Consider the following 23,414-nt stretch of genomic DNA (forward strand, 5'->3'; position numbering starts at 1 on the left):
ATAAATGAATGTAGAGCTCCAGACTAACTCTATATACTCTTGGCTAAATTTGCTGAAGAGCAGAAAGAGATAGTGTTGAGCAATCTTTAGCAACATGAGGCTCTTTCTAGAAAGTCAGGGAAACTAGTCCAGGGGCTAAAGTGAGTACTCAGAATTGCTCTTGCAATGTTTTTTTATGTCCTGTAATGTGCTACAAATAATACACGTGTTTTCCTTCCCCAGGTTTGTAAAGATTAGCTGCAAACATTTCAGTGCTTTATTCCAAGCTGGAATGGGATAAAGGGTCATCCCAAGTGCAAATCCAAATGTTTCATTGAGGGTGTGAACTCAGCACATCTTAAGGACGTCTTTCTAATGCCAAGAGTTGCAAAACCTGCTCCTTTGCGACTCTGAACACACTTTGATGTCCACAATGAAGCAAAGAACCAGGCTGTCTGGTTCTGCTGCAGAGCACCTCTTTTAAGTGCAACTTGCTGAACTGCCGAAAGGAATCTATCTTATTTTTAAAAGCCAAACAAACTAGAAAAAGAACAACTTTCAAGTTCTGAAATGTTCTAATGGTAACAATCTTAAAGGGCCTATTTGCCAGAATATTCCAAAGCACTTACCCCATGCCTTTATAACCCATCCCTTTTCTACCTGTCACCCTTTACTGAACATTTCCTTTGCACATCTTCTGTGTACCCCCCTTTCCAAAGTGTTTGACTGAGTTGGGTGTCAATCTGCATCACAGATTTGTCACTGCATGCCTCTTCCATGAGCTCTCTGAACATTAAAACTCAGGCTGACAGTCAGCCTTCACCTTCCCAGATGTACCTGCTGCAAGGGAAGAGTGAAACTGAGCAGTCCATTCTGACCTGCTCCAGGCACCTACGTCAGAAACGGAGCATCTGGCATTAGCCACTGACAGCTCTGAACTTTTCCAACAAACGTAATGTTGTCATGCACAAAGGCAGGCAGATGAAAAACATGTTATTGTCTTTTAAGTAAGGGCTAAAGTTCCCTGAGCTCCTATTAGGTGAATAAAAGTAGGTAGTGTTCTAAAGGAACTGGGCAGAGTTCCTATCACTAACCTATTCGTCACCAAGTTATGAAAGCAAAGGCCACTCCAGCCTCAAGAGAAAGCCTTTTTATTTCAGAAGACAGGGAAATCTGTTGTCATGAAAAGTTAAACAAAAAGAGCTAAAAGCTCTTTTAAAATTTAGATTTGTATCTGCATGAAGAGTGGCAATCAAACACCTGTCTGGTCGTGCCTCTTAATTAAAACAGTTCCCAGACACTGAAAGAAAAAGGCCTCTGTCTCTTCTTAGTGAAGCAGAAATTCACCTACAGTTTTAACAAACTCAAGGATAGGTCCACTGTCAGATTTCCTTCTGACTTCAGAGTGGTGTTAAACTACTTGGAAAATATATTTTACTTTCCTTTACAAATTACCTGAACTTCTGCCTCCTTGAAGCAGTTGCTGTGTTCCCATCTAGCTGTGGCCTGTGTGACTGAGGTGTGGCACAGCCAGGAACACCAAATGCCCAGCAGGGCACTAAACCTTCACGTGGTGAAGCACCAACATTACCACAGCTCCCAGCCCCAAGTAAGTCCATAATACACTTTAAAAAGTCTGACAAATGGCATTTAGTAAAGAAGTTTTTCATCCAGATCACTCAAGGATAAAAGTGCAGTGCTCAGTTAAGCCCAAAAGTGGTGAAAGAAGGAATGTGCAATCACAAACAGTTTGCCAGTAGTTATGCATTTTGATAAGACAGCCCAGTCCTTAAGCAGATTGATTTCTTATCTAAGGAGAAACCAATCTCAGGTATGTAAACATCAAAGTATTCTTAAAATGGATGTGTCCTACCTGAGACCAGCTGCACGTCAGAAAGTTTCAGCTTAGGAGGAGATCTTGTTGACTGACACACTTTGCCTTCCTGAGAGCGCCCTTTAACAAACAATGTGAACAGCTCTGTGTTTATCACATAGACATGTGGTTGTGCATAGCTACAAACTATTTCAGTAAGCTACAGCATTATTTTATCCTAAAAATTACTCTCATTTTTTATGGGGAAACTCATGAGACATTCCATATGACAGAAAATTGTTGACAACCACAACTGAAATTTAACAAATGTTAAAATACATCTTGCTATTAAAAAAAAAGTTACCTTAAAAAAAAAGGAAAATAAATTTATTAGCTTTATTTATTTTATCCTTTTTGGTTCTCAAAGCTACAGAGCCATGCTAGAAGTGACTTACCACCTGTTAAAGTACATATGGTTAGCATATCCTTACTCCATCAGTGATCCACTCTGTAAAGGAACTCAAGGTCTAGAAGCAATACTTTTCCTCTACCTTTTCTTGCAGATGCATTCCTTTGCATGTGCACATTCAGGCACAATGCAAAGCAGTGCAAAATTATAAAAGATAATCTTGCTCTTGCCATAAAGACCACATCTTCATACAGGAAAGTTATCAACATGGAACATATTCTTCGTATGAAAATATTTTTAAAACAGTACAAAACAAACAAACAAACAATCAAGTTTAAAACAATGCTTTAACAAACCAAACCATGATCCAGACAGCCAGCTATCCCCAGCTTAACTGCTCTGTTCTCTTTCCTCATTGATACATGTGAGCAGCTCTGGCAACGGAATTATTTGATTGCTCAAGACCTGTGCTGAAATAATGCTGTGTGGGGATTCAAACAGCTTTAGCTGCAGCCATTTTAAATCACTGAATTGTTTGGTTTATTTAACCTGAAATAGAAATACAATTGCCCAGAACACCTGAGACTAATTTTTATAAATAGCTGAAATTCTTAACAATTAGATAAGAAGTGCATAGATGAATACATTCTGTTATAAAAACAAAAGCAAAGTTATACAAATAAATTATAGTGAAAAGAAAATTACCATATATCTGCTTTAGGATGGACTGCTTGCTGGTTTTTATGGCTGAGCTGGTTTTGTTTACAGATTTCAGATTTTTACATGAAGGAACTGATTTCAGAGGGCTATGGTTCAGCTGCTTCTTCCAAGCAACCTGAATGAAGAAGGCAGCTGCCTCTTGTCTCCATTTGTCTTCATCTTCCTTGCAGTGCCGCTTAGCACTCAGGAGCTGAAACAACTCCTGTCTTAGCTGGTAACTAGAGAGCAGAAAAGAGAAGAGCACTTGTTTTAGGTGACCTGTTTTAACTTCCGTGCTTTCCACGCATCAGTTCACATGGTGGATTACATGAGTAACTGGGAAAACAGAACTCCCACTGATGTGCTAAGTCACTTGGATGAGAAATGTTTGTTCAGAAGAAAAAGTAGGAGTTGGGTTCAATTTTGGATGCATCCATTATTTCACACAGTTAGTAAAGATCTGGCATAACAGGTATCAAAAGTTACAGTGCTTCAAGATCAGCTGGTCAGCTGCTTTATAAATAGAAAATCATCAGAAGACAAAACTATAAATATTTATGGTAACAGTATAATCAGCACTGCTTCCACTTTTTCACCATATTCACAGCTTAGTAACACCAAACTTTCTCGTGTGCCTTAGCACCTCATGTCCTCAGTCAATCAGTGCAAGAGACAAACCAAATCTGCCTCCTGTGGGTTCCACTGCACATTTCCTCTACAGAAAACTGAGCTGCTCTCCACCCCTCCTCTGAAGATGCTCCCCTCGCCTTGTTTTCAGCAATCAGTGTTCTTTCCCTTCCCTTGAAAGGCTCCCTGTCTTCTGACCCAAGCTTGCCCCAGCTGCTTTGATCTTGCACACAGTCACATTCCTCTGTGAGTGGCAGCAGCAGATTATGTGTCCCTCACACTCTGGTGGCAAATGGCACCGGCAGCAAGGAGCTGTTTGGGGATTTTTCCGCTGGAATCGGACATAAGCGTTCAATTGGATATCGGCGTTTCACGCTCACAAGTCAATTAACTGGCTTAGCAATTAACTCTGAATCCTCCCAGTACAAACCTGTCACAAATGAGCATTGAGTAACACTTGTAAAATATTAATTATAAGTGTTTGGTAACAGGCCAAAACACATTGATCATCATCCCCTCTGGCATTCGAAAAGGCTTCTGATGGATGCCCGGTAAAGCAAAGGAGGAAGGAGAGAGAAAGAGGTGATTTTTCTGTTGCTCCCTCTTCAACAAGTTCTAAATTAAAACAAAAGACAACAAGCCAAATACAAATTGTTTAAATATATGTTCTAAGCCAATGAGCTACATAATTCAAACAAAGCAGCAGCCATACACAAAAAATGAGTACATAAAAGCACATTAGAATGCCAAAGGGGGATGATATGCTCCATTACAGCCCAAATAATTTTAAACTTCCAATAAACTTAGTAAATTACCTCTGTGAAATTTGCTGGGTGAGACAAATGTATTTAATCTTAATTTAGTGCAGCTTCAGAATTCAGGCATGTACTGTTATGCAGCTCATTGAAGTACATAAATGCAGGCAGCAACTGCATCTTGTCAGGGCCTGCAAGTTGTGAAGCATGGTATGAATTCAGAACAGGAGTATTATTGAGACAGAGGGAAAAAATGATCCAGTCTTAAATAATATGCCACTTTTAACTTTTCAACACGGTAAGAGAGGAAAAGAAAGTGAAGAGAGAGCACAGTTGCAGTGACTTGCTAACATAACTTGAGCTAAGGATGGGTTAAGTGAATACTTAACTGCAGAAAAAACAATTGGGGAACTGTTTTATACTGGAGCAGAAAAGAATACTAAGCTACTCTCTTGGAATTCAGTAATTACTGCCAGATGCCTTTGCTGATACGTGAAATGACCCATTCACAGTCACTGCACCTTTGCACCCAGCCGAGATTTCAAGTTTGCAGAGAACTTCTGGTAGTTTTTAGCAACAAGAAAATGACTCTGAGGCTCTGACAGTGAAAGACGTAGGCAATTATCTGTACAGCAAGTGCTCTATATTGTTTTAATTCAGCTCTCTCCTAACAGATCATTCTGATCATAGTGAGAAAAAAGGAGAATGGGACCAAGTTTGATACAACATGAATCTGACATGGTGCCTTAAAATATACCTGATGCTTAGTCAACAAAAGTACTGCACATAAAAGAAAAGTGGAATATCCACGTGGAGAACAACAAAGCTGGCAAGTGGTATTCTCACTCCTTGTTACAGAAGCTCTAATCTTAAAAACCACTGCTGGCCAAAGTATGCACACAGCAATAATATATTTAAAAAATACAGCTTGACTCCAGCGGGAGAACAACAGTGACAGCAACCAACTTATTCCAGCTTCTGTCGGCATCCTGTGGGCCCTGGAGCATGGTACAGGCCCTGGTGCCCCCCAGGAGAGAGCACAGACACAGAATCTGTAAGCCTCACTGAGCAGGATAAGCAATTAACCTTTGGTAAGCCACACACCTTAGAATATACACTTTTGAGAAGTACATTTATAAAGTTTGCAGATTTGGGAATTGAAACATTCTCCTGAGACCAGCAAGTATAAGACACTTAAGTAGACCAGTACCACTCTCCTGTTGTGTTTGCCTTCAATAAGTAAATCAAGACTATAAAATTTTCAGAGTGAGACAAATGCATTTAGTTCTTATTTAGAGAAATTCCAGAACTCAAGCATGTACTTCTACATGTTTCTAACGTAGAATTACACAATAACATTGTATAATTTTACTGCTGTCTACTAGTACATGCTATTTACCATGTGCAAGTTTGGAAGAAAAGCAAACACAGGACTGTGGAAGAACTGCCAAACTAATGTCTCCTGCAGCTTTGCAGAATTTAAGATCTTTGTTAGTGTTCTATGAGTTCTTGCAAACAGAAGACAGATATTTACTTTTCACTATTAAGTATTTAAATAACAAATGTAACTTAAACAATCTTTAATCCCCACAATATCCAAAATGCAAAGGGTTAGTAAGTGCATGCACTTCTTGGAGATAACACACACCATCCCTGCTTCAGCAGGTGCACAGTTTGGAAAGGCCTATCCAAAGTCTGTGAAGTAGTAGTGAATGGAATGCAGATTTCAGTAGTAGTGTGAATGGAATGCAGATTTCTGTGCAGGTAAGGCAGCTTAATGCATGGCTTTGGATCCCAGTTCTTGTGGGGACATTTGCACAAGCACTCACTACACGTGGTTCTGCTTGGTCTTAGAGCCACAGCAAGTGCCTGCCCCTCTGTAATAGAGGATTTTAAACTAGTGTTGAGGGAAAGCAGCAGAGCCAGCAGCAGCATCACTTGCAGATACACTCTCCTAACCTCCTCCTGGCTTCCTTTAGCTTTTGATATCTGAGTGATCTGAACCCATAAGACAGGAACTTGGGATCTACATCAGAAAAGAAGGCCAAGGAGCAAGCAGCAGAGAGAGCAGAAGTGGTGGAAGCCTGGAAAAAAAAGTGGCTGCTTTGCCTCACAGTTCAGAGGAATATGGCATGAAGTCACAGAACCACAGAGTGGTTTGGGTTGGAAGGGATTTTTAAGGACCATCTCCTCCACCCTCCCTGCCATAGCCAGGGACATGTTCAACTCAGAGTCCCTCAGAGAAACTGTTAAACTCAGTGAGAGACCAGGAAAGAATATTAGTAAACATATGCAATTTATAGTTTTCAGCATCCAGTAAAATCAAAGAAAGTTTAAAAAAACCAAGAAATAAGAATAATTTGCATATTATATACTTCCCTTACATACTCTTCCTGCCTGTTTTGATAAGAAACTAAATATTCAGGAGCATGTACTTGTAGAATGACTGCATTTCTGAGGCTGAAACTCACACATTCATGAAAGCAGGATAATGCTGTGGAAAGCATTTTTCTGTAGAGCTGTTGTTCCTGCTTAATCAAGGTATTCAAGCTACCTTCAAGTTTTGTCAATAAACACCCAAAGCTCCCAAACATTCTGTGGTTTGATTATCTGGTTAAATGTTAGGTCAGAGCACAATTTCAAGTACGTCACCGAACTCCAGGGTTAGGGAAATCCTGATGTGCACTCTCTAAAGAAATAGCAGAGCTTGAAATAGAAGTTTAACGATTTCTCTGACTATTAAAAGTCATCACTTACCTTGCACTTTTTATGAACTTACTAATGTAATTCTACACCACTGGAACCCACTTCCCCTTGTGTGGAGAAAGATTATTGTGGAGAAAGATTATTAACTGCCTCGTTTAGCACTGGCAACATTGTAAGCAAAATAAAGCACATTGCCAACAAGCCTAGTTTCATTTACATCTACTTGTATCTCACCCTTTAGCCCCTGAAGCAGTCATCTTACCTTCTCCACGTCCTCTGTATGACTGTGGCAGCGTAGTTCTTCTTCCGAAAAAGCTCTTTCCTTTTTCTTTCTTTTTCTATGATCTGCATTCGAATCTCTAAAGGGATTAGTTCAATATTTGTACTTTGCCATGGAACAGAACATAATTGATCATCTGCAATCCTGGATCCAATTATGCCCGTTTTTTCCAAGTTCAAACCGTCATCAGAAGCAGAACATGCTATTGGGTTTCTTGGCACAGTCCTAGTAGGTTCTGCCTCAGCAGACAATAATGAAGATGCCTTTTTTGCCATTTCATTGTTTCCCACTTTGACAGTTTGTTCTACAGCATGCAGGCTGTCATTTCTGCTGCTTACAAACACTGTTTTGGCACTTCCTGGTCTACTAGAACCAGCTGGTGAACATCTCTTATCATTCACCTCTTTATTTCTGGGTTTCTGCTGGTGCCTTTTGCCTTTGGAAGAAGCTTCACCCGGCTTTGAGTTTTGCGCCGTTCCACCGGTACAACCGACATCGCAGAAGAGCACAGCCCTTCCTTCACCGTGGTCCCTCCTGCCAGAGGGAGGCTGACTTGGATCCTTCAGCTTCTCCCCAGCACTGGCAGCCCTACAGGCAGGAGCAGAAAGCCTCCTGCTCCTCCTAGCACAGGCATCCGTTGTGTCGACAGCGTGTTCCTTGTGCTTCTCTCCGTCCGGCTCCACAGCAGCTGCAACCTGAGGTTTCACTTCAACTTTTGTTCCCTCATTTGCTTTGCCACAGTGGAAATGGACACAGCTTGACTTGCTTTTGAGATGTTTCCTCAGTGAATCTTTAGACAGAGAAATTGAAAACAAATTCAGTCTCTGACCCAGCAAAACATAATTTATGTCTCTGATTTTTTTGCTCAGTGACCTTTGGGGCACGCTAGGATTCACTTAAATGAACAAAAAAATGCAAGCAGGAAGAATCAGAAGAGGACATGATTGCCTGTCACTGTAGAGTCATAGACGCCTTCATTTGCTTAATGTTGTACAAATGGTATTCTTTCTAACATATTTGAGTTAGATGCCTGAAAAATTCCTGCTCTATCCACGATGTATCCTGGCACAGGATAACCCATTCACCCAGGAAGCCCAAAGCACTTGGCTTCTCAGTACTTCCCTTGACATCCTGCATGAAATTATCAAGTCCTTCCTATTTCTCCCTTGCTGCTGTGTGATCACTGCTTCTAAATACTCTGGTGAGGGTGACTTGGAAGCCAGAGTGGAGTGCAAGACTGAAAATTCCCCATTTTCCATCCACCTTCCATTCTGCTTGGAAATTAACAGGAGAATGAAAAAATAGACAAGAGAGGATGAAACATAACAGACAGGATGTTACAGGGTAGGTAGGAGGGAAAATGAAAAGAGAGAGATCTTTGATACACTGTCATTCCAGAAAATCATCTGGATCATCCATAATCTGATGAAATTATGCTGTATTTGTAATGCCTTTACAAGCTACCCTTTCGACTGGATAACCAGATCAGAAAATACCCAACAACTGAATCATGGTTTTCACAGCCCAAGGGGTCTAAGTTTATATTTAATTCCAATAAAATGACCAAAGAAGTCCATTAAGGTTTTGGTCACAAGAGGATTGATTAAAACACCTAATGAGAACTCACTGCACAACTTCATGGTTTGATCCTTGTTCCATCAACTTTCCTGGCATCACTTCAGTAGCAAAAAGAGAATGCATACCTAAAAAAGGCATAGCATTCTTTCAAACACCAGTTGGATTGAATGAGAGGATAAATCCAGCTTAAAAACCAGAGCTACCATTTCTCCATTTACATTTTTCATGTGCACCACAGATATGTCAAATATCTTTAATCTTATTTTCTCTGAATGGTGCAACTAATAGAACAATTGCCCACAGCCTATTTTCACATATTCTAGGTATTTTTATAGACATCATAAGACACTGTACTGGTGCTTTTCACTACTTCACCCAGAGTAAAAGAATCTGTATCTAACTCTACCCTGCTGCACAAATTGCTCAAGTGATGAAAGAATATGAAATCACAGAAGGACAAAATGGGTGCTATATATAAAATATCCCCAAGAAGCGGACAAAGCAGATAAACAGCACAATTTAAAAAGATCACAAACCTTGCCTGATCTTATGACCTCCACTCTGAGGCTCTGCTGACAGGCAGCTCTCCTTTGGGGTCCCTTTGTCATGACCAGCTTTAGGTGAACCTCTGCTGTTTCTCCCTGGCTGGATCTGTGAAGCATTGAGGGACAGAAGCCTCTTGCTCTGTGTGTCAGCTGCTTTGCTGGGTAACCTTGGGACGCTGGGGGCCTTCTCCCGATTTGTGGGATTCTGTTGTACCTGAAACTTGCTTTGTTCCACGTTCTGCATCCCTTTCTGCAGTTTGGCTTCTTTCCTCTTGCTTTCCTCTTCACGTTTCCTGCAATTACAGCCCATACCATAAGAATTTTGAAGATTAAATCTTGGGAGCACGTATCTAACTTGAACACACTCCTCTCTAAAAATCTGACGCTGCCACAACAAATCCTTGATTTGACATTTTTTGGTGAGAAAAGGACACATATTGCACTGAAATGTCTTAACTTGATCCAAAACAACAACTGACTTGCAGCTACAGCCTGATGAAGGTTAAGTCCCTGTCAGGCAGCTGCCCATTCAGTTTGCAGTTGTTTTGACTGATCTTAAAGCACTCACTTATTGAAAACAACTAAATTTAGGAGGTTTTATAAATATACAAAAATTAAAAACAGGATTTTAAAAAGAATCACAATACTAATAACTGTGTTTGTAATTACTAATGAGCAATATTTTCATGTGAGTAGTAATGCAATGCACTGTATTTGAAAAGCAAAAACACTTAACAAAAGACAAAATATCTTTGAAAATTATTTTTTCGTACCTAAATGTGTCAGTTAGCACAGACAATTATAAACCAACTTTGAACTAGCTACCGGTACTAACTTGCAGCTATGTATTTTTCATTGATGGATAATTAATTTTACAGAAACATTACATGTCATTTAAATTACAAATACTGATAATATGAGATGTGAATTAAAAACTCGTGTGCACCTAGTATGCCAATTACATGGTAACATTTGGATTTCCAGTATTAAATAAGTCATGCATCTCTTAATGGAGTAGCCATAAAAGAGAATTTTGAACAATCTTACGAAAGGTGCATCCATTGAATAAAATTTTGCAGCCCATTTTGAAATACAGTGGGCTGTCATTGCACTTCATCTTTTAAATTCTTGCTCCTACCAAGCAGAATAAACCCAACTGCACCCGGCAAATGTTACATCCCTACTCCCACTGAACTCGTTTTTATAAATGAAGCCCTGGCTGCTGGATGAAGTGACACTTTTCCTGTTGGAACGGACAGGCGGTAAATGCCGTATCATGTAGCTGCCTGGTATTTTAACTTGCTTCCAGTGCTCCAACACAGTGTGCAGACTGTTGCCACATCACCTCCCAGCACGGCGTGTGACAGGTGAGTTATGCAGCACGCCAGCCCCGGATCCTGTGAGCGGTGTCACTGCCAGCGCGTGTCACTGCAGCGCGAGCTGCCAGCCAGGAGCCCTAACTTTATCTGTCAGTGCTATCTTATCAGCTATGCTCTGCAGGAGAAGCTGATTGAACTTTGCACCTGAAAAGCTGCTAATTGATCTAAAAAAATACACTCCTAGCAGCCTGGGATTCAGTATTCCCTCTGGCATGAAAAAAAAAGTGGCTGCTTTCCATTAATATTGGCATTCCACAACCGGACTATGTGGGGATGTTGGGACTGTGTACAGTATGGATCTCACTGCCATTACTGTGCCATTTGAGCTGATAAATCAGATCTTGCTATTCACAGAATAGTAATTTTCTATTCTTCACCAGAATGGGCAGCCTGTTCCCAATGTCCTCCATTCAGGGTATTAGAAAAGGAAGTGTGAGATGGGCTGTGTGATACACAACCAAGCTGGAGTGACCCGCACTCCTCTGATGGGCAGATCAACTCAAAACAGTAACTTCAGCAACCAGTACTAGTTGTAAAGTTATTGAAATGAAATGATGCAGGACCAGAAACCAAGCAGTAAAAAGGGTTTGTTTTTTTCTTTAAAGGTTTTATCTGTGTACTAATTTTTCAGATTAAACTGAAGAAAGAATAAAGGGAAGGGATTTCAAAGCTCCCAATTCATAAAGCATCATCACAATTGTCACAGTACAGCTTAGTTGAATAATAGATTCCTGAATACATAAGACCCTCCCCTTGTGTTTTGCTTTATTTAATCAGAAATTCAAATTGCAGTGAAGGATCTCTGAAATGAAAATTTCCAAGTTTTACTGTTGTCCAGTTTGGGAGGCTAGGTTTCATGAACAAGTGAAGGAAATAGGATTCCAACTCCCATAGGGCTCTCAGTCATTCTTGAGGTTCTGGCAAATCCAACAGGATCCAAATCTGTGCTCACAAGTTAGACAGCTACAGCTCAACAGTGGAACAGAGCTGTCAGGCCAACATTTTCCACTGTAAATGCAACACAATTTTGTCCTGAGTGGTCATAAGCTTGTATTTTGTTCAAAAGTGAGAGAATGAAAGCTGAGCCTTTAGCAGATGGAAAGGAACAGTTTCAGCCTTATATGCACATTTGTGAAGACACAGAGATATTTTGAATTTTTGATTCTGCTAAAATGAATTCAACCTTTTCTATTCTGTTAAGAATAGAAACGTAACTTTTTTATCTACATGCTGAAGGATATTTTAAAGGAGAGTGCTTTTAAAGTTATCCTTGCAAAAAACCCCCAAAAGCTTACTTAAAAAAATCTCAACTGAAAATAGATCTCCAGGTATGATCCTATTACTGGTAGAGCTTTCTCTGGACTAAGATCAGTTATATTTCATGTTGTATAAACAGCATCTCCTGCTACACAACCTAGCATGAGGGTTATTTTCAAAAGAATGATGCCACTAACTCATGATGTGTTCAGATTCTGATATATAACTATGTTTTAAAATGATAGTCCTTAATAAAAATGTTAAGACAACAGTTATTTTCTATCCAGTATTCCTACGTTGATGGGTCTTCCCAAATGTGTAGAGCAGTCTGTTAGTTCTTACCTAAGTGCCTATTTTTTCCTCAGTCATTTCTCTTTTGTATTTTATATGTATTTTACCACCATTCTGATTTCTAATTTAGTTTTCAACGTGCTTACAATCTTCTGCATCTTGGTGCTATTTTCAAATTCAAATTTACTTCTTAAATGAAAATACAAATTCATGATGGATTTATATTAAATTCTCATCAATATACACTTTTAGTTTAAAGGAGACAAATGAGAAATTTCCCATGAGGAAGTATGAAGGATTCAGGCAAGTCTGAATGACAGCTACTCTTTCTCCATGGCCACAAAACTTGTTATTCAGACACAAAAGAAAATTGAGTTGGTTTGATATAATTTCTTCTAAAGTGTAAAAAAAATCCCACAGAACAGTTCAGTCTACTTAGCATCTCTCATGGACCAACTGTTTCTTTACTCTTCCTTTTCCAATGAGTATGTTTACAATGGTTTTTTGTGATACCTACCTCACATCCTTTGTCAGTTCTTATTTAGCACCTCAGCTTGTTTAGCTTTATCATTGTATGTTCTTATTACTAATTTTAGTAATTACATCAAATTTCCAATATGTGCTTTCCCTTTTCAGGTTGCTCAAGAGCTCATTATTTTCTCTGTTGCCACACTCCCCTATCTTTTCTCAGCATGCAGGGCTAACCACCAGTCTCTGAAAAGCCTCATAATCTACTTGTACTCTCTTGGCATGAGAACATTTTTCTAAATCTTCTGAAGGCTGTTTAATTGAACTGCTTATTTTCTTCCTGTTCTTCTCTTCCTAAATAGCATGAGCTACTTACTCACTTTCATCCACTTCCCTTTCACATCCACATTCTCAATCAGTTTCCTTCAACTGGCCAGAATGAAAAACAGAAGTATGGATTCAGGAACTCATCCTGAGAAATTGAAAGGGGAGGTGAACAAATGAGGAATGAGTTCTGCAACCCTTTCAAAATTCAATATACTGGAAATTAGTTTTCTCTGAATATGTTTTAAACACATAAATATTATTTTCTTTAATACCTGGTTTTGCAATAAGTAAACCAAAATCCTCTTTTTAAAGTCTGGAAGGGATCTCAGGAAGTCAGCAAGGCTAACAGGCTGCTCAAAACAGGGTCAGATCAGGTGGCTCAGGTTTTTATCCAATTATGTCTTGAAAACCTTTATGGACAGAGACCATACAACCTCTTCGGGTTTTTCTACTGGTTGACTGTCCCAAGGGTGAAAGAATTACTCTTTATTTCCAGACAAAATATCTTGTCCCAACTTTTTCCTGTTAAAAGTTTCCCAGAGACCAGAAACATGACCAGACTACGGTTCCCCAGATTTTTTTTTTTGGCCCTTTTTGAAGCTGGGTGCAACATTTTCTTTCCTCCCATCATGGGGACTCTCCCTGGTCTCTGTGATCCTTCAAGGACATTGGAAAGTGACCTTTTAAGAGCATCAGTTAGTTCCTCCTGTACCCTTGGATGCAGCCAGCCTGGTCTCATGGACTTGTCTGGGCTGGGTTCTCTCAAGTCTGACCTAATCTTTATTCACAGCTGGCAGTTCTGCTCCTCCTTGAACCAATTCTCTGGAACAGGAGGAACAGAAGTCATTGAGTGCTGCTGCCACACCTGAATCTGCTGTCACTAAAGGCACCATTCAGCAACAGGCCCACACATTCCTTGCTCAGCCTTTTACTGATATATTACTACTTTTATTAATGTAGATGCACAAACTCACTTTGTAACCTGTAACATGTCATTAAAGTCTCAACTCCATTTGAGTTTTGGTGTTCCTGACACCATCTACATGCCCAAGCAATGCATCTACACTCTGTTTTTGCAGTCTGTCCCAGCCCCTGCCTTCTGTGAACTGCATTTTTACATCTGAGCTCTGTCAAGGATTCCCAGCTTATCCCCATTGCCCCCCTGGTGTGTCTTTTTGCTCAGTGACATAACAGTGTGCATGTTGTTTTGGCCTTCATCAAACTGCATTTTATAAAATACAATTTCTTTGAGATAGGAGAAAACATGGGAGATGATGTTTGTATAGAAATATTTCATAGGCTTTAACTACAGTGAATATAATTTTACCAGAAAATAATAAAGGTATGAGATGCTGGGTGACTTTTTTGTTACTGTGAAAAGGAAAAAAAGAAAACCAGAACAGACTATCTAAACCCAAGTAGATTTAGGAGTGATTTATCTTAGAGAGACTCTCTCAAGTAACATATTACAAAGCAAGTTTAAATATCTACACTGACATAGTTGGGGAGAGGGGATGTGTCTTCAATCTAGGAGTTCACCATCATTCATAATGTCCCCTTTTATCTGGAGAGCAGATTTTTAAACACCAGTAGGGATAATAGTTTTCTGTATGCAGGAACACCCTGGCCAATTTCAGCTGTGCAATGCCCAGATGGGGACGCAGAATGATGACAACATAATGTCCCCTTCAGTTTATTACAGACCATAAAACTGCAATTAAATAAAATTTGTTATGTGACAACCTGATTTGCTTGTACACTCCAATTGTACTGTAATTCTCTTTTTATGGTATTTGGTACACAGACTGTGTTTCTATTGTTTTCAAACAAATCAACAACAGCTAAGTAAGTTTCAGAGACTACATCAAAAACTCACAAAGGAAAACTATTATAAAAAATACCCCCAAATTTCCATAAGGCAATTCTTTTCCATTTACTCTTCTACATGGTGGATCAGAGATTCTTCTAAAAATGACTGTCATCAAAAAGGATAAAACTACCTCATTTGGTAAAGTCAGTTGTGACCACACAGCAATAAGCAGAGCTCTCCGCATTACAAAGAAATATTTTTCAAGGCAGCTTCTCCATGCATAGTTTTGACTTGTACTGATTTCAGCAGAAAAGGCAAACAGTAGGAGAGCTACAGGTTACAACTTCAGAATGCAGAGATGTGACTAGGAGATGAGTTATCTGGTGTTTCTTTAGCTTTGGTTCTTCCTGGGGAATAATAATTGTTTTATAGTAGCAGTAATCAAACCCAATGAAAGTCTGACTGGCCAATTATGCAGAACATCAAACTTCCAAATTTGATACAGAGTGGAGTGCAGCTGAATTTGTCTGTGATACACAGATGCAGCAAAAATACCTCTAGGTACAATAATTATATCGTGGGGTTTTTTTATATGATCTCTTTTTATCAAAATAATACTCCCAAATCATGCAGAAATCTTTTCAGACTGTTACATTTTTTCATTTCAGAATCAGATTTCTTCAAGAGAAACCAGGTGCTAATTTCATACTAAGAATCTTAAGGATAAACTCCAAGGAAGCAATGTATTGTGATAATCATTTATGTACCTTCTGATTTTAGAATTTCACCACCATGCTACCATCACCACATTTAAATTGGGCTGAAACTCAGCCAGAACCTACACATCTTGCTGACAACAATTTGAATTGCATATGTTAGTTAGCTGTAATCCAATATAACCAATTCATAGGATCTCTCTAATTCAAGAGCAGAAAATGTAAGTGCAGAGAATAATAAGGCCCAAAATGAAGCTCCAAATAGAAACCAGGAATTCAAGTTGCTAGAGAAACATTAAGTTAAGCCTTACTAAACCAGGCTTTCCCTGGTTTGTTTTTGGGTTTTTTTCCTCAGCTACTGATTAACATCTTTTCAAAATTGATATCAAGACTTGATAAGCAAATAATGATTTTCACTACCTTAAAGTGATAAATGTTTTCTAAGCCATTTTATTATACAGAATATCAGGCAAAGATTCATGGACAGTAACATGCTATTTCCTCAGCCTTGGTACTTTGCCTTGCTATGGTATATTATACAAAGTTTGTTATTTAAACTGGGATTATATGGAAAATAACTTCCATCTGTCTATGGTTATATGGAAGTTATATGCTTCCTTTAGTTTCATTAATTTTACCAAGAGGAACAAGAACTGATGAGCAACAGAAAAAATCATGCACAGATAAATACAAACTTACAACAAATGTCTATGTGCTGTAGTAGGTTTCAAGTCTCAGACTTACTTGGCAGCAGCATCTTTTCTCAGCTGTTCATGTTTCATTAAAAGATTCTTCCTCTCTTGAAAAGCCTTTCTAACTTTGTATCCTTTGTAGACAGCCTGAATTTTGAAAGCAGCAATATCCTGAATGGCAGCTATGGACAGAGCCCCGTGTTCTAACATGAACTGAATCACTTCGTGGTGTTCACCAAGCAAGGCATAATCAAGTGGAGTATATCTAAAAAAATAAAAACCACAACAGTTACTATTGATCAAGAATTCTAGCTATAATGTTTCTTCACCCTCATTTCATAAAAAGCAACTTCTAGCATGAAGACAGATTAAGCACTGTTTCAGTCGGCTGTTTTCCTCATCTTTTTAGGCATTATTTTGCTACCTTATTCATTCTACAGACTGTGGTTATGTTTAAAGCTTATTTTGGTCTTCTAATATGGAAAGGAGGAGAGAGGAACCTGAAGTGTTTGGACTAAAAACTCCCAAAGCCCCATCCACAGCATTAACTGCTTTAGGAAAGCAGTCTTTAAAATGTGTTATTGAAGTTTTCATATAGAAATATAAAGAAAAAGTAAGTTAAAATATTTTTGTGTTATTTCCATGTGCATTTAAGTTCTAGAAATCTACTGTCAAATCTGGCTTAGCTTCTGTAACATCGACTGAAGACACTATGACTGACACAGCAGCAGGATTAGATTCATGTCCAAGGATAATATCTTTATTAAGGTACTAGGAAAACTTAAGTCTTTTCAAATGGAAACAGGTGTGCAAAATATTAAATTGCTTTGGGTTTTAATGGTAGCAAAGACGCCTAAGCCTTTTTCAAAATAATTCCCAAATTTCCCACTGTCTACATGGGAGCAAAATCTATCTCCCTCACCAACACTGAAACTTCAGGGAAAGACATTTAGCAACTGAAAATTATCAGTCACAAACCATCATCAATACCATGTAACATAAGACTAGCCAATAGCAAGTGTCAATGCATGTGATTGTGAAAATTAGGGCTCTTGCTGATGGTAACTTGCTGGGACACAGTGCTGGTAAGCAAAGAAAAACAGACAGAAAGCACAATTGGACCTGCCACACAGCAATGGCTTGATGGAAGGATAAACAACATCTGAACTGAAGTGTCTGCAGGAATAAAGACAGTGACATAACATGAAAATTTGGATGTCAAGGTGTGCTGCTGATAGCATTTAAAGAGATACAGATTTTTGATAACCCAGAAATGGGAACTTCAGAAGGAACATTATTTCAGAAAACCACATTTTTAAAGTATTCCTAATTTTGAATATTTTAAAGACACGAAAGATACTAAAGTAAACTGTATGAAGTTTACTTTAGCAGTCATGAAGATCCATATTTTTAAATGTGGATTCTCTAACTCCATCTGAGCTACCTTTGAAAGCAAAAAAATCACTTTAATCAAATCTGAAGAGGGGTTTTTATGACTGGACACTTACATACTGTTGTGTTTGTACACAACACACTGTTGTGTCTGCACATACTGACATCTCTTGTGTCAGTTCAAAGCCTGATGTGAATTTCCTTTTCCTTTGGTTCTCTCTAAAGCAGATAGCTTTTAAATCAGGCTGGCTTCACAAGGAAGCACATGAAGACATCAGCCATCAGCTGTTATAGGCAATTTAACATGAAGATGGTCAAGCAGCAGCTTGATGCACCCAGGACGTTAAACTGGATTACAAAATAAATTTGCAAAGAACAACAAATGCAATACCCTGCAGATTAGCACTTGATCACATATCTGGCAAGCAAGCAGAGACTTTAAAATTCTCGATGCAATCGCAGCTCTATGTCTTCTCTAATCTTTTAGTTATAACCACTTTGTTTGAATTTTAACTGGTATCTCATATTACACTCTAAGAAAGTAAAGAAGGGAAGCTTTTTTCCATATAGGAATATTTGGGGGAAAAAAAACCACTATGTAGTGAAATTGTTACTGGTTAAAAACAAATTTCATCCAATTACAGGTGAACCATATCCATGAAGTTATTTTTCCTCTCTCTTACAACATTCAAAATAATTTTCCACTTTCCAAACTTCCACTCTCTTAACGATAACACAAAGTTTGCAGATATTTATTAAGATGCAAGTATGCAATTTTTATATGTATTTTAGGATAATTATATTTAAAGATTGATCCATCTAAAAATATTGGGGATGTCTTTTGTTCTGCAAATGCACTAGTGCTTATCAGCAGACATTTGGAATACTGCTAGTTGTATTTTGAGTAATCTAGATTTACACATTAAATACATATTAATTCCAGAAAGGAAACAAAGATATATACTATCTGAATGACTGTGATAAACCACAGCTAAGGTATTTTCTTGCCATTTGAACATCATGAGTACATTTCTACAAAGTAAGGATAACAGCAGTCTCCAATCTGGCAAAATTGTGGCTTTTAATCTTACTTATTAAAAGTAATTTAATTAAAACTGTTTATTCAATTTTCTATCAAAAATTACTAAAGAGAGCCTTGACACTACTTAATTAGAAGCTAGTTATACTTTCATTTGTGTTTCTCAAGAAAAAATAGGAACAGAAAAGGAAGATAGATCTAAATGCTTTAGAGTGGAGAATGAAAAAAAATTATAGGGGAAGAAAGCAATTAAAATGTGGGGTTAAGTACAGAAGTCTCAAATTGAAATATGAGGTTGCAAAAGCCTTAAGTTATTTAAAATGCTGAAATATTCAAATTTATATGGCATGCTGTTCATAATCTTATAATTATGAGGAGGTCATCTACTCTAAAAAAAGGCATTAGAAATTTCTGCTAATAGTAATTATCTTCATGGGCAGGTGACTAATTCAAACTCCACAACTCAAATCACTTTTAAAAATCTATTATTTATATGTCAATGAAAGACAAAGAAAAGAGATGCAAATGTGCTGTCTCTTTATGATTACAGGAGACTTTTTTTTTTTAACCAGTCCTTTAGAATACAGGTAACCACCAGGTATTTTGTAATCACCATTTTACAACATATTTCATTTCTCCCATTTTCTTTCTTCTTGCTGTATTTGTATCAAATATAAAATTCCAGTCTATTCCAACAGCAGCAGAACTGCCTTTTCATCCTTTGGCCATATGTATCTGCCAATAGGAAAGATATTTAATATTTCCAACAAGACTACAATGAATAAATACTTCCAGAAGATGGTTCAGAAGTATAAAAGTTGCAATGTCTTAGTTAAAGAAGGGAACTTTCAGATCAGAAAAGCTGCTTACACTGAAGCCCTGGGTTACAGCACTCCTGTGAGATACAAGATGAGGATTCTCTTGCAGGATCAGAACATTTAACATTTAAAGGGAAGGCAGTGCTTTGGCACAATTACAAAATAACACCTTGAGACAAGCAGTACCTCTCCTCACTGTTCTCCATGTGATTGGGGAAAGCATCAAAGCCCAGCAGCAACTTTATAGCATCAAGGTAGCCATTGTTACAGAGCCAGTGCAGGGCAGTTCTGCCCTGTAAAACAATAGAACAGAACAAAAATAAATATTACCCCCAAACTCTGCCACGCCACAATTAAAGTCATAAATCATAGTGCAATTCAATGCTTTTCTGGACATGAAGAACAAACAGTTCTTCTAAATAACTTCCTTGTTAAAATAAAAAGAACACAACACTTAAAAAATGGATTTTTTTTTTTAACAAGATTTCAACACCAGTGCTTTTTCACCTAAAACAGCTGAAAAGCAACTGAAAGCCTTATAGTTGCTTTCTTTGCAAAAGACGTACAGCATGCTCTGTAGAACTCATAATGAAAAGCACATTTCCATTACCTGGAATTATCTATGCCCTACGACAAATAGCTACAGAAAATTTCAATAAATTGGGTGAAGCTCTTTTGACTGACGAGGTTCTACTGACTTCTGAGAAATTATGTCATATAACAAAGAAATCTGTTATAGGTTGCACAATTATTCTGGCTCCTAATTTCAATTACTGCCTGAATAATGGCACAAAAGAACAAACAAACCAATCAGGTTCTTTTTTTTTTCACCTGGAAGAGTGATACATATGTGGGTACTTAATGTGGACAAGCAATTGAAGCAGTTATTGTGCAATCTCACTTGCAGTACCTTACTTTCTACTTGCTCTCTCTCTCTATTCTGGAGAACAGACTAAAATCACATTCCCATATCAGCTGTTAATAAGGAATTTTAGAAGAAATCAGATCATTAATATGGCTCCTCATATGATCACACTTCAAGGAGGAAAAACCAAAAGTGATCTGGAAAAATACCAATCTTCATACTATATATTCAAATACTACTTTTCTTTCAAAATTTTAGAAGTGAAGGCTTAGGGAAAATGACATCAGGATGCATTTCCTTCTGTGACAAACAGCAGCACAGACATTTCTATGTCCTGGAAAAGAGAATGACTTTGAAGAAAAGGAAGATGTTTTGATTTATGGTTATTCTAAAGTTAATGGTGTACCTCAGTGAAGAAAAACAACATACCTCTTTATCCTGAATATTTGGATCTGCATTGTTTTCCAGCAACACTACCATGCAGTTAATGTAACCTCCATAAGCAGCACACTGCAGAGGTGTTCTACCTGCATAATCCTGCACATTAGGGTTGATTTTATTTTCTATCAGGATTTGGCACACGTCAGCATTTCCTCCCAGGGCTGCCCAATGAAGGGGTGAGTGCCCATCCTGGTCAACCAAATCTACTCTTGCTCCTCCTGTAAAAACATACAATTTTGAGCACAAAAAGAAAATACTGTTGAATGCTAAGAGTGAGTTTATGTTCAACTAGATCATAAACTGACAGTTGAGAGAAGTATTTCAGAAAGCACCTTCAATTTTGTTACTCAAATCCTAAAACTTAAATCAAAATTAATTGGGAATGAAATAGTTTCAAAGAAGGTCAGGCATCTAACTTTTTAAAAATCTTCTGACTATCCTCTAATATGCTTTAGAATATCCAGACTTACCAATTGCCTACGGAAAACCTATTTTATTTGCTTTAGGTCTATGAATTTTCAGTAGAAACTTTCTTTCTTAACAACAAAATAACTTCTAAAAATTAGATTTCAGATTAAATGTCTTTTTAAATCTCTAACGCAGACAAGATAAAATATTCACAATGTAATAGTAATTTTTAAAATAAGCTTATATTTTAAAATCAAGCACGCTAAGACTCTTTTATGCAGATAATCAATATCTCCATATGTTCTTGAAAGATGTAAAAATTCTGTACAAAAGTAAAACTCCACAAATACAAGAACTTGAACCAACCAAAAACAATGACTCTCTATATCATAAAATATTTAATTCAACACAATTGAGATTCTGATAGACAAACCTCTTGCATCTACAAAAGCTAAATGGCATAGGGAGTGGGGGGAAGAGCTTAACAGGAGGTTAAAACATGTCCAGCAGATCATGGAAGGAAGAACACTTTTCAGTAAGAAAGGCTGGTTGATAGAAAACTTGCAAACTTTAGCCTGGATACTTCATCTATCCAATGAAGCAGGAAGGAGATGTTTTCAGGAAGCCAAAATGACAGAATTTTGCATCTAAGATGCCACTGTTCTTTCGCTGTATTTCTTACCCTGCAGGAGATATTTTACAGTTATCTAAAACTGTGTACTACATTAAATCCTATTTATGTATACAAAAAAAAAACAAACTGCTTTTAAAAACCAACCATATGAAAATATTAATAATGTAGGACTTTTGATATCTATCTACATTAAAAAATAAAGGCTCACTAAAAAAGTCTTCAAAGAACCCTAAAACCAGTTTTTCACAAAAGTGAAGAAAACTTAATTTGGTCTTGTTTACTGGGGAAAAAACCAAATGAAAAAAACCAAAAGAAAGAACTTCCTGGGGGGAAGAGTTAGTTTGAGAGACTAGAATGTACTTGCAAAGGCTTAAGCAGAAATGAGCTTTGTAAAGAACAATCCCAATTCTGAAAGTTTTGTATTTAACACTTTAGCCATTTTGCACAACACTCATAATCTTTCAGATTCACAAGGGGAACTTACAAACAAAACCTGCTTTAGAGAAGCAATTTCCTACCCCACCTCTTGCTCAGCTGTTTATTTCCCATCCCCACAGGAAGCAGCAGCAGAACTCCTGAACAGGTTTGGAAAGCCCTGGGAGCTGACCTTTGATGAGTGTTTGAATCACTTCCTTGTGACCCATCTCACAGGCTCTGAAGAGCGGGGTGTGTTTCATCACATCCAGGGCATCTACCTGTGCTTTGTGCTCCAGCAGCAGCTTCACTGTGCTGACGTGGCCAGAAAGGGCAGCAGCGTGTAATGCTGGAGGAATAAAGGAGTAGGGAAAAAGAAACCACAATACCATGAGCTTTAGAGGTCCACAATAAGAACAGTCAAAATAAAATTAATTACAACAATTTTGGTGGTAAAAGTACTTTTCAGCCTCAAGAAAAAACAGAAAAACTATTAGCCCTGAAACATGTTTCTAACTTGCACAAATAGAAATTTTACATTTAACACCACCAAGATTGGCTTATAGTGAGGATTTGTGGAAGAATAGCAGCTTCTGATTAAGAGAACATAACATGATTTACTTCTGCCTCTGCTTTGTGGCATTTCTGAGATTGCTCATCATCAGTGAAAGAAAGCTTTCATTATTTCTTCAACGCTTTCCTGGAAATGACTTTTTTCTTTCAAGTAAGCAAAGTTGTCTCAATTAAAACTAACTTCAGAAAACCACCCAGCTGTTCCTACTCCTCCTTGCCCCCCTCTTTTGTTTCAGAATTACTTGGAGAAAATTGTATACTAAATTATGTGGCAAGACCATCATATCTTGCACAGTATCTGTCTCCCTGTTTTCTTCAAGAAAAAGAAAAAGATTACAGAAAATCCAGATGCTGCTACTTCAGATACTTCAGAACTCAGGTAAAGACGTGGTGTCCTGTAACTGTCCTAACTTGCTATTGCCTAACAGAGCATCCTGCAGGCACTGTCAGCCAGAGCTGTGGATGCCCAGTTCAAGGCTCTTTTTGAAGGAAAGAAGAA

The 23,414-nt window shown here is 38.0% G+C and overlaps 1 protein-coding gene across 4 annotated transcripts in view; it reads right to left on the reverse strand.

The window, feature by feature from the left end:
• INVS (inversin) overlaps window positions 1-23,414 on the reverse strand; it is an 84,580-nt gene that overhangs the window by 1,181 nt on the left and 59,985 nt on the right. For 3 of the 4 annotated variants that reach the window (XM_077183383.1, XM_054629548.2, XM_077183391.1), the window contains 8 exons: window positions 22,536-22,691; window positions 20,875-21,104; window positions 19,767-19,873; window positions 16,384-16,596; window positions 9,383-9,684; window positions 7,251-8,058; window positions 2,907-3,139; window positions 1,853-1,933 (listed from right to left, as the gene is read on the reverse strand). In XM_077183383.1, the coding sequence (XP_077039498.1) occupies window positions 1,853-1,933; window positions 2,907-3,139; window positions 7,251-8,058; window positions 9,383-9,684; window positions 16,384-16,596; window positions 19,767-19,873; window positions 20,875-21,104; window positions 22,536-22,691 (2,130 nt within the window). Of the gene's footprint in view, window positions 1-1,852; window positions 1,934-2,906; window positions 3,140-3,182; window positions 4,474-7,250; window positions 8,059-9,382; window positions 9,685-16,383; window positions 16,597-19,766; window positions 19,874-20,874; window positions 21,105-22,535; window positions 22,692-23,414 lie in introns of those variants that run through there. The other variant, XM_077183372.1, reaches the window with a different exon arrangement.

Source organism: Agelaius phoeniceus, chromosome 1 (assembly GCF_051311805.1).
Source record: "Agelaius phoeniceus isolate bAgePho1 chromosome 1, bAgePho1.hap1, whole genome shotgun sequence".
In the NCBI taxonomy this organism is placed as follows: domain Eukaryota; kingdom Metazoa; phylum Chordata; class Aves; order Passeriformes; family Icteridae; genus Agelaius; species Agelaius phoeniceus.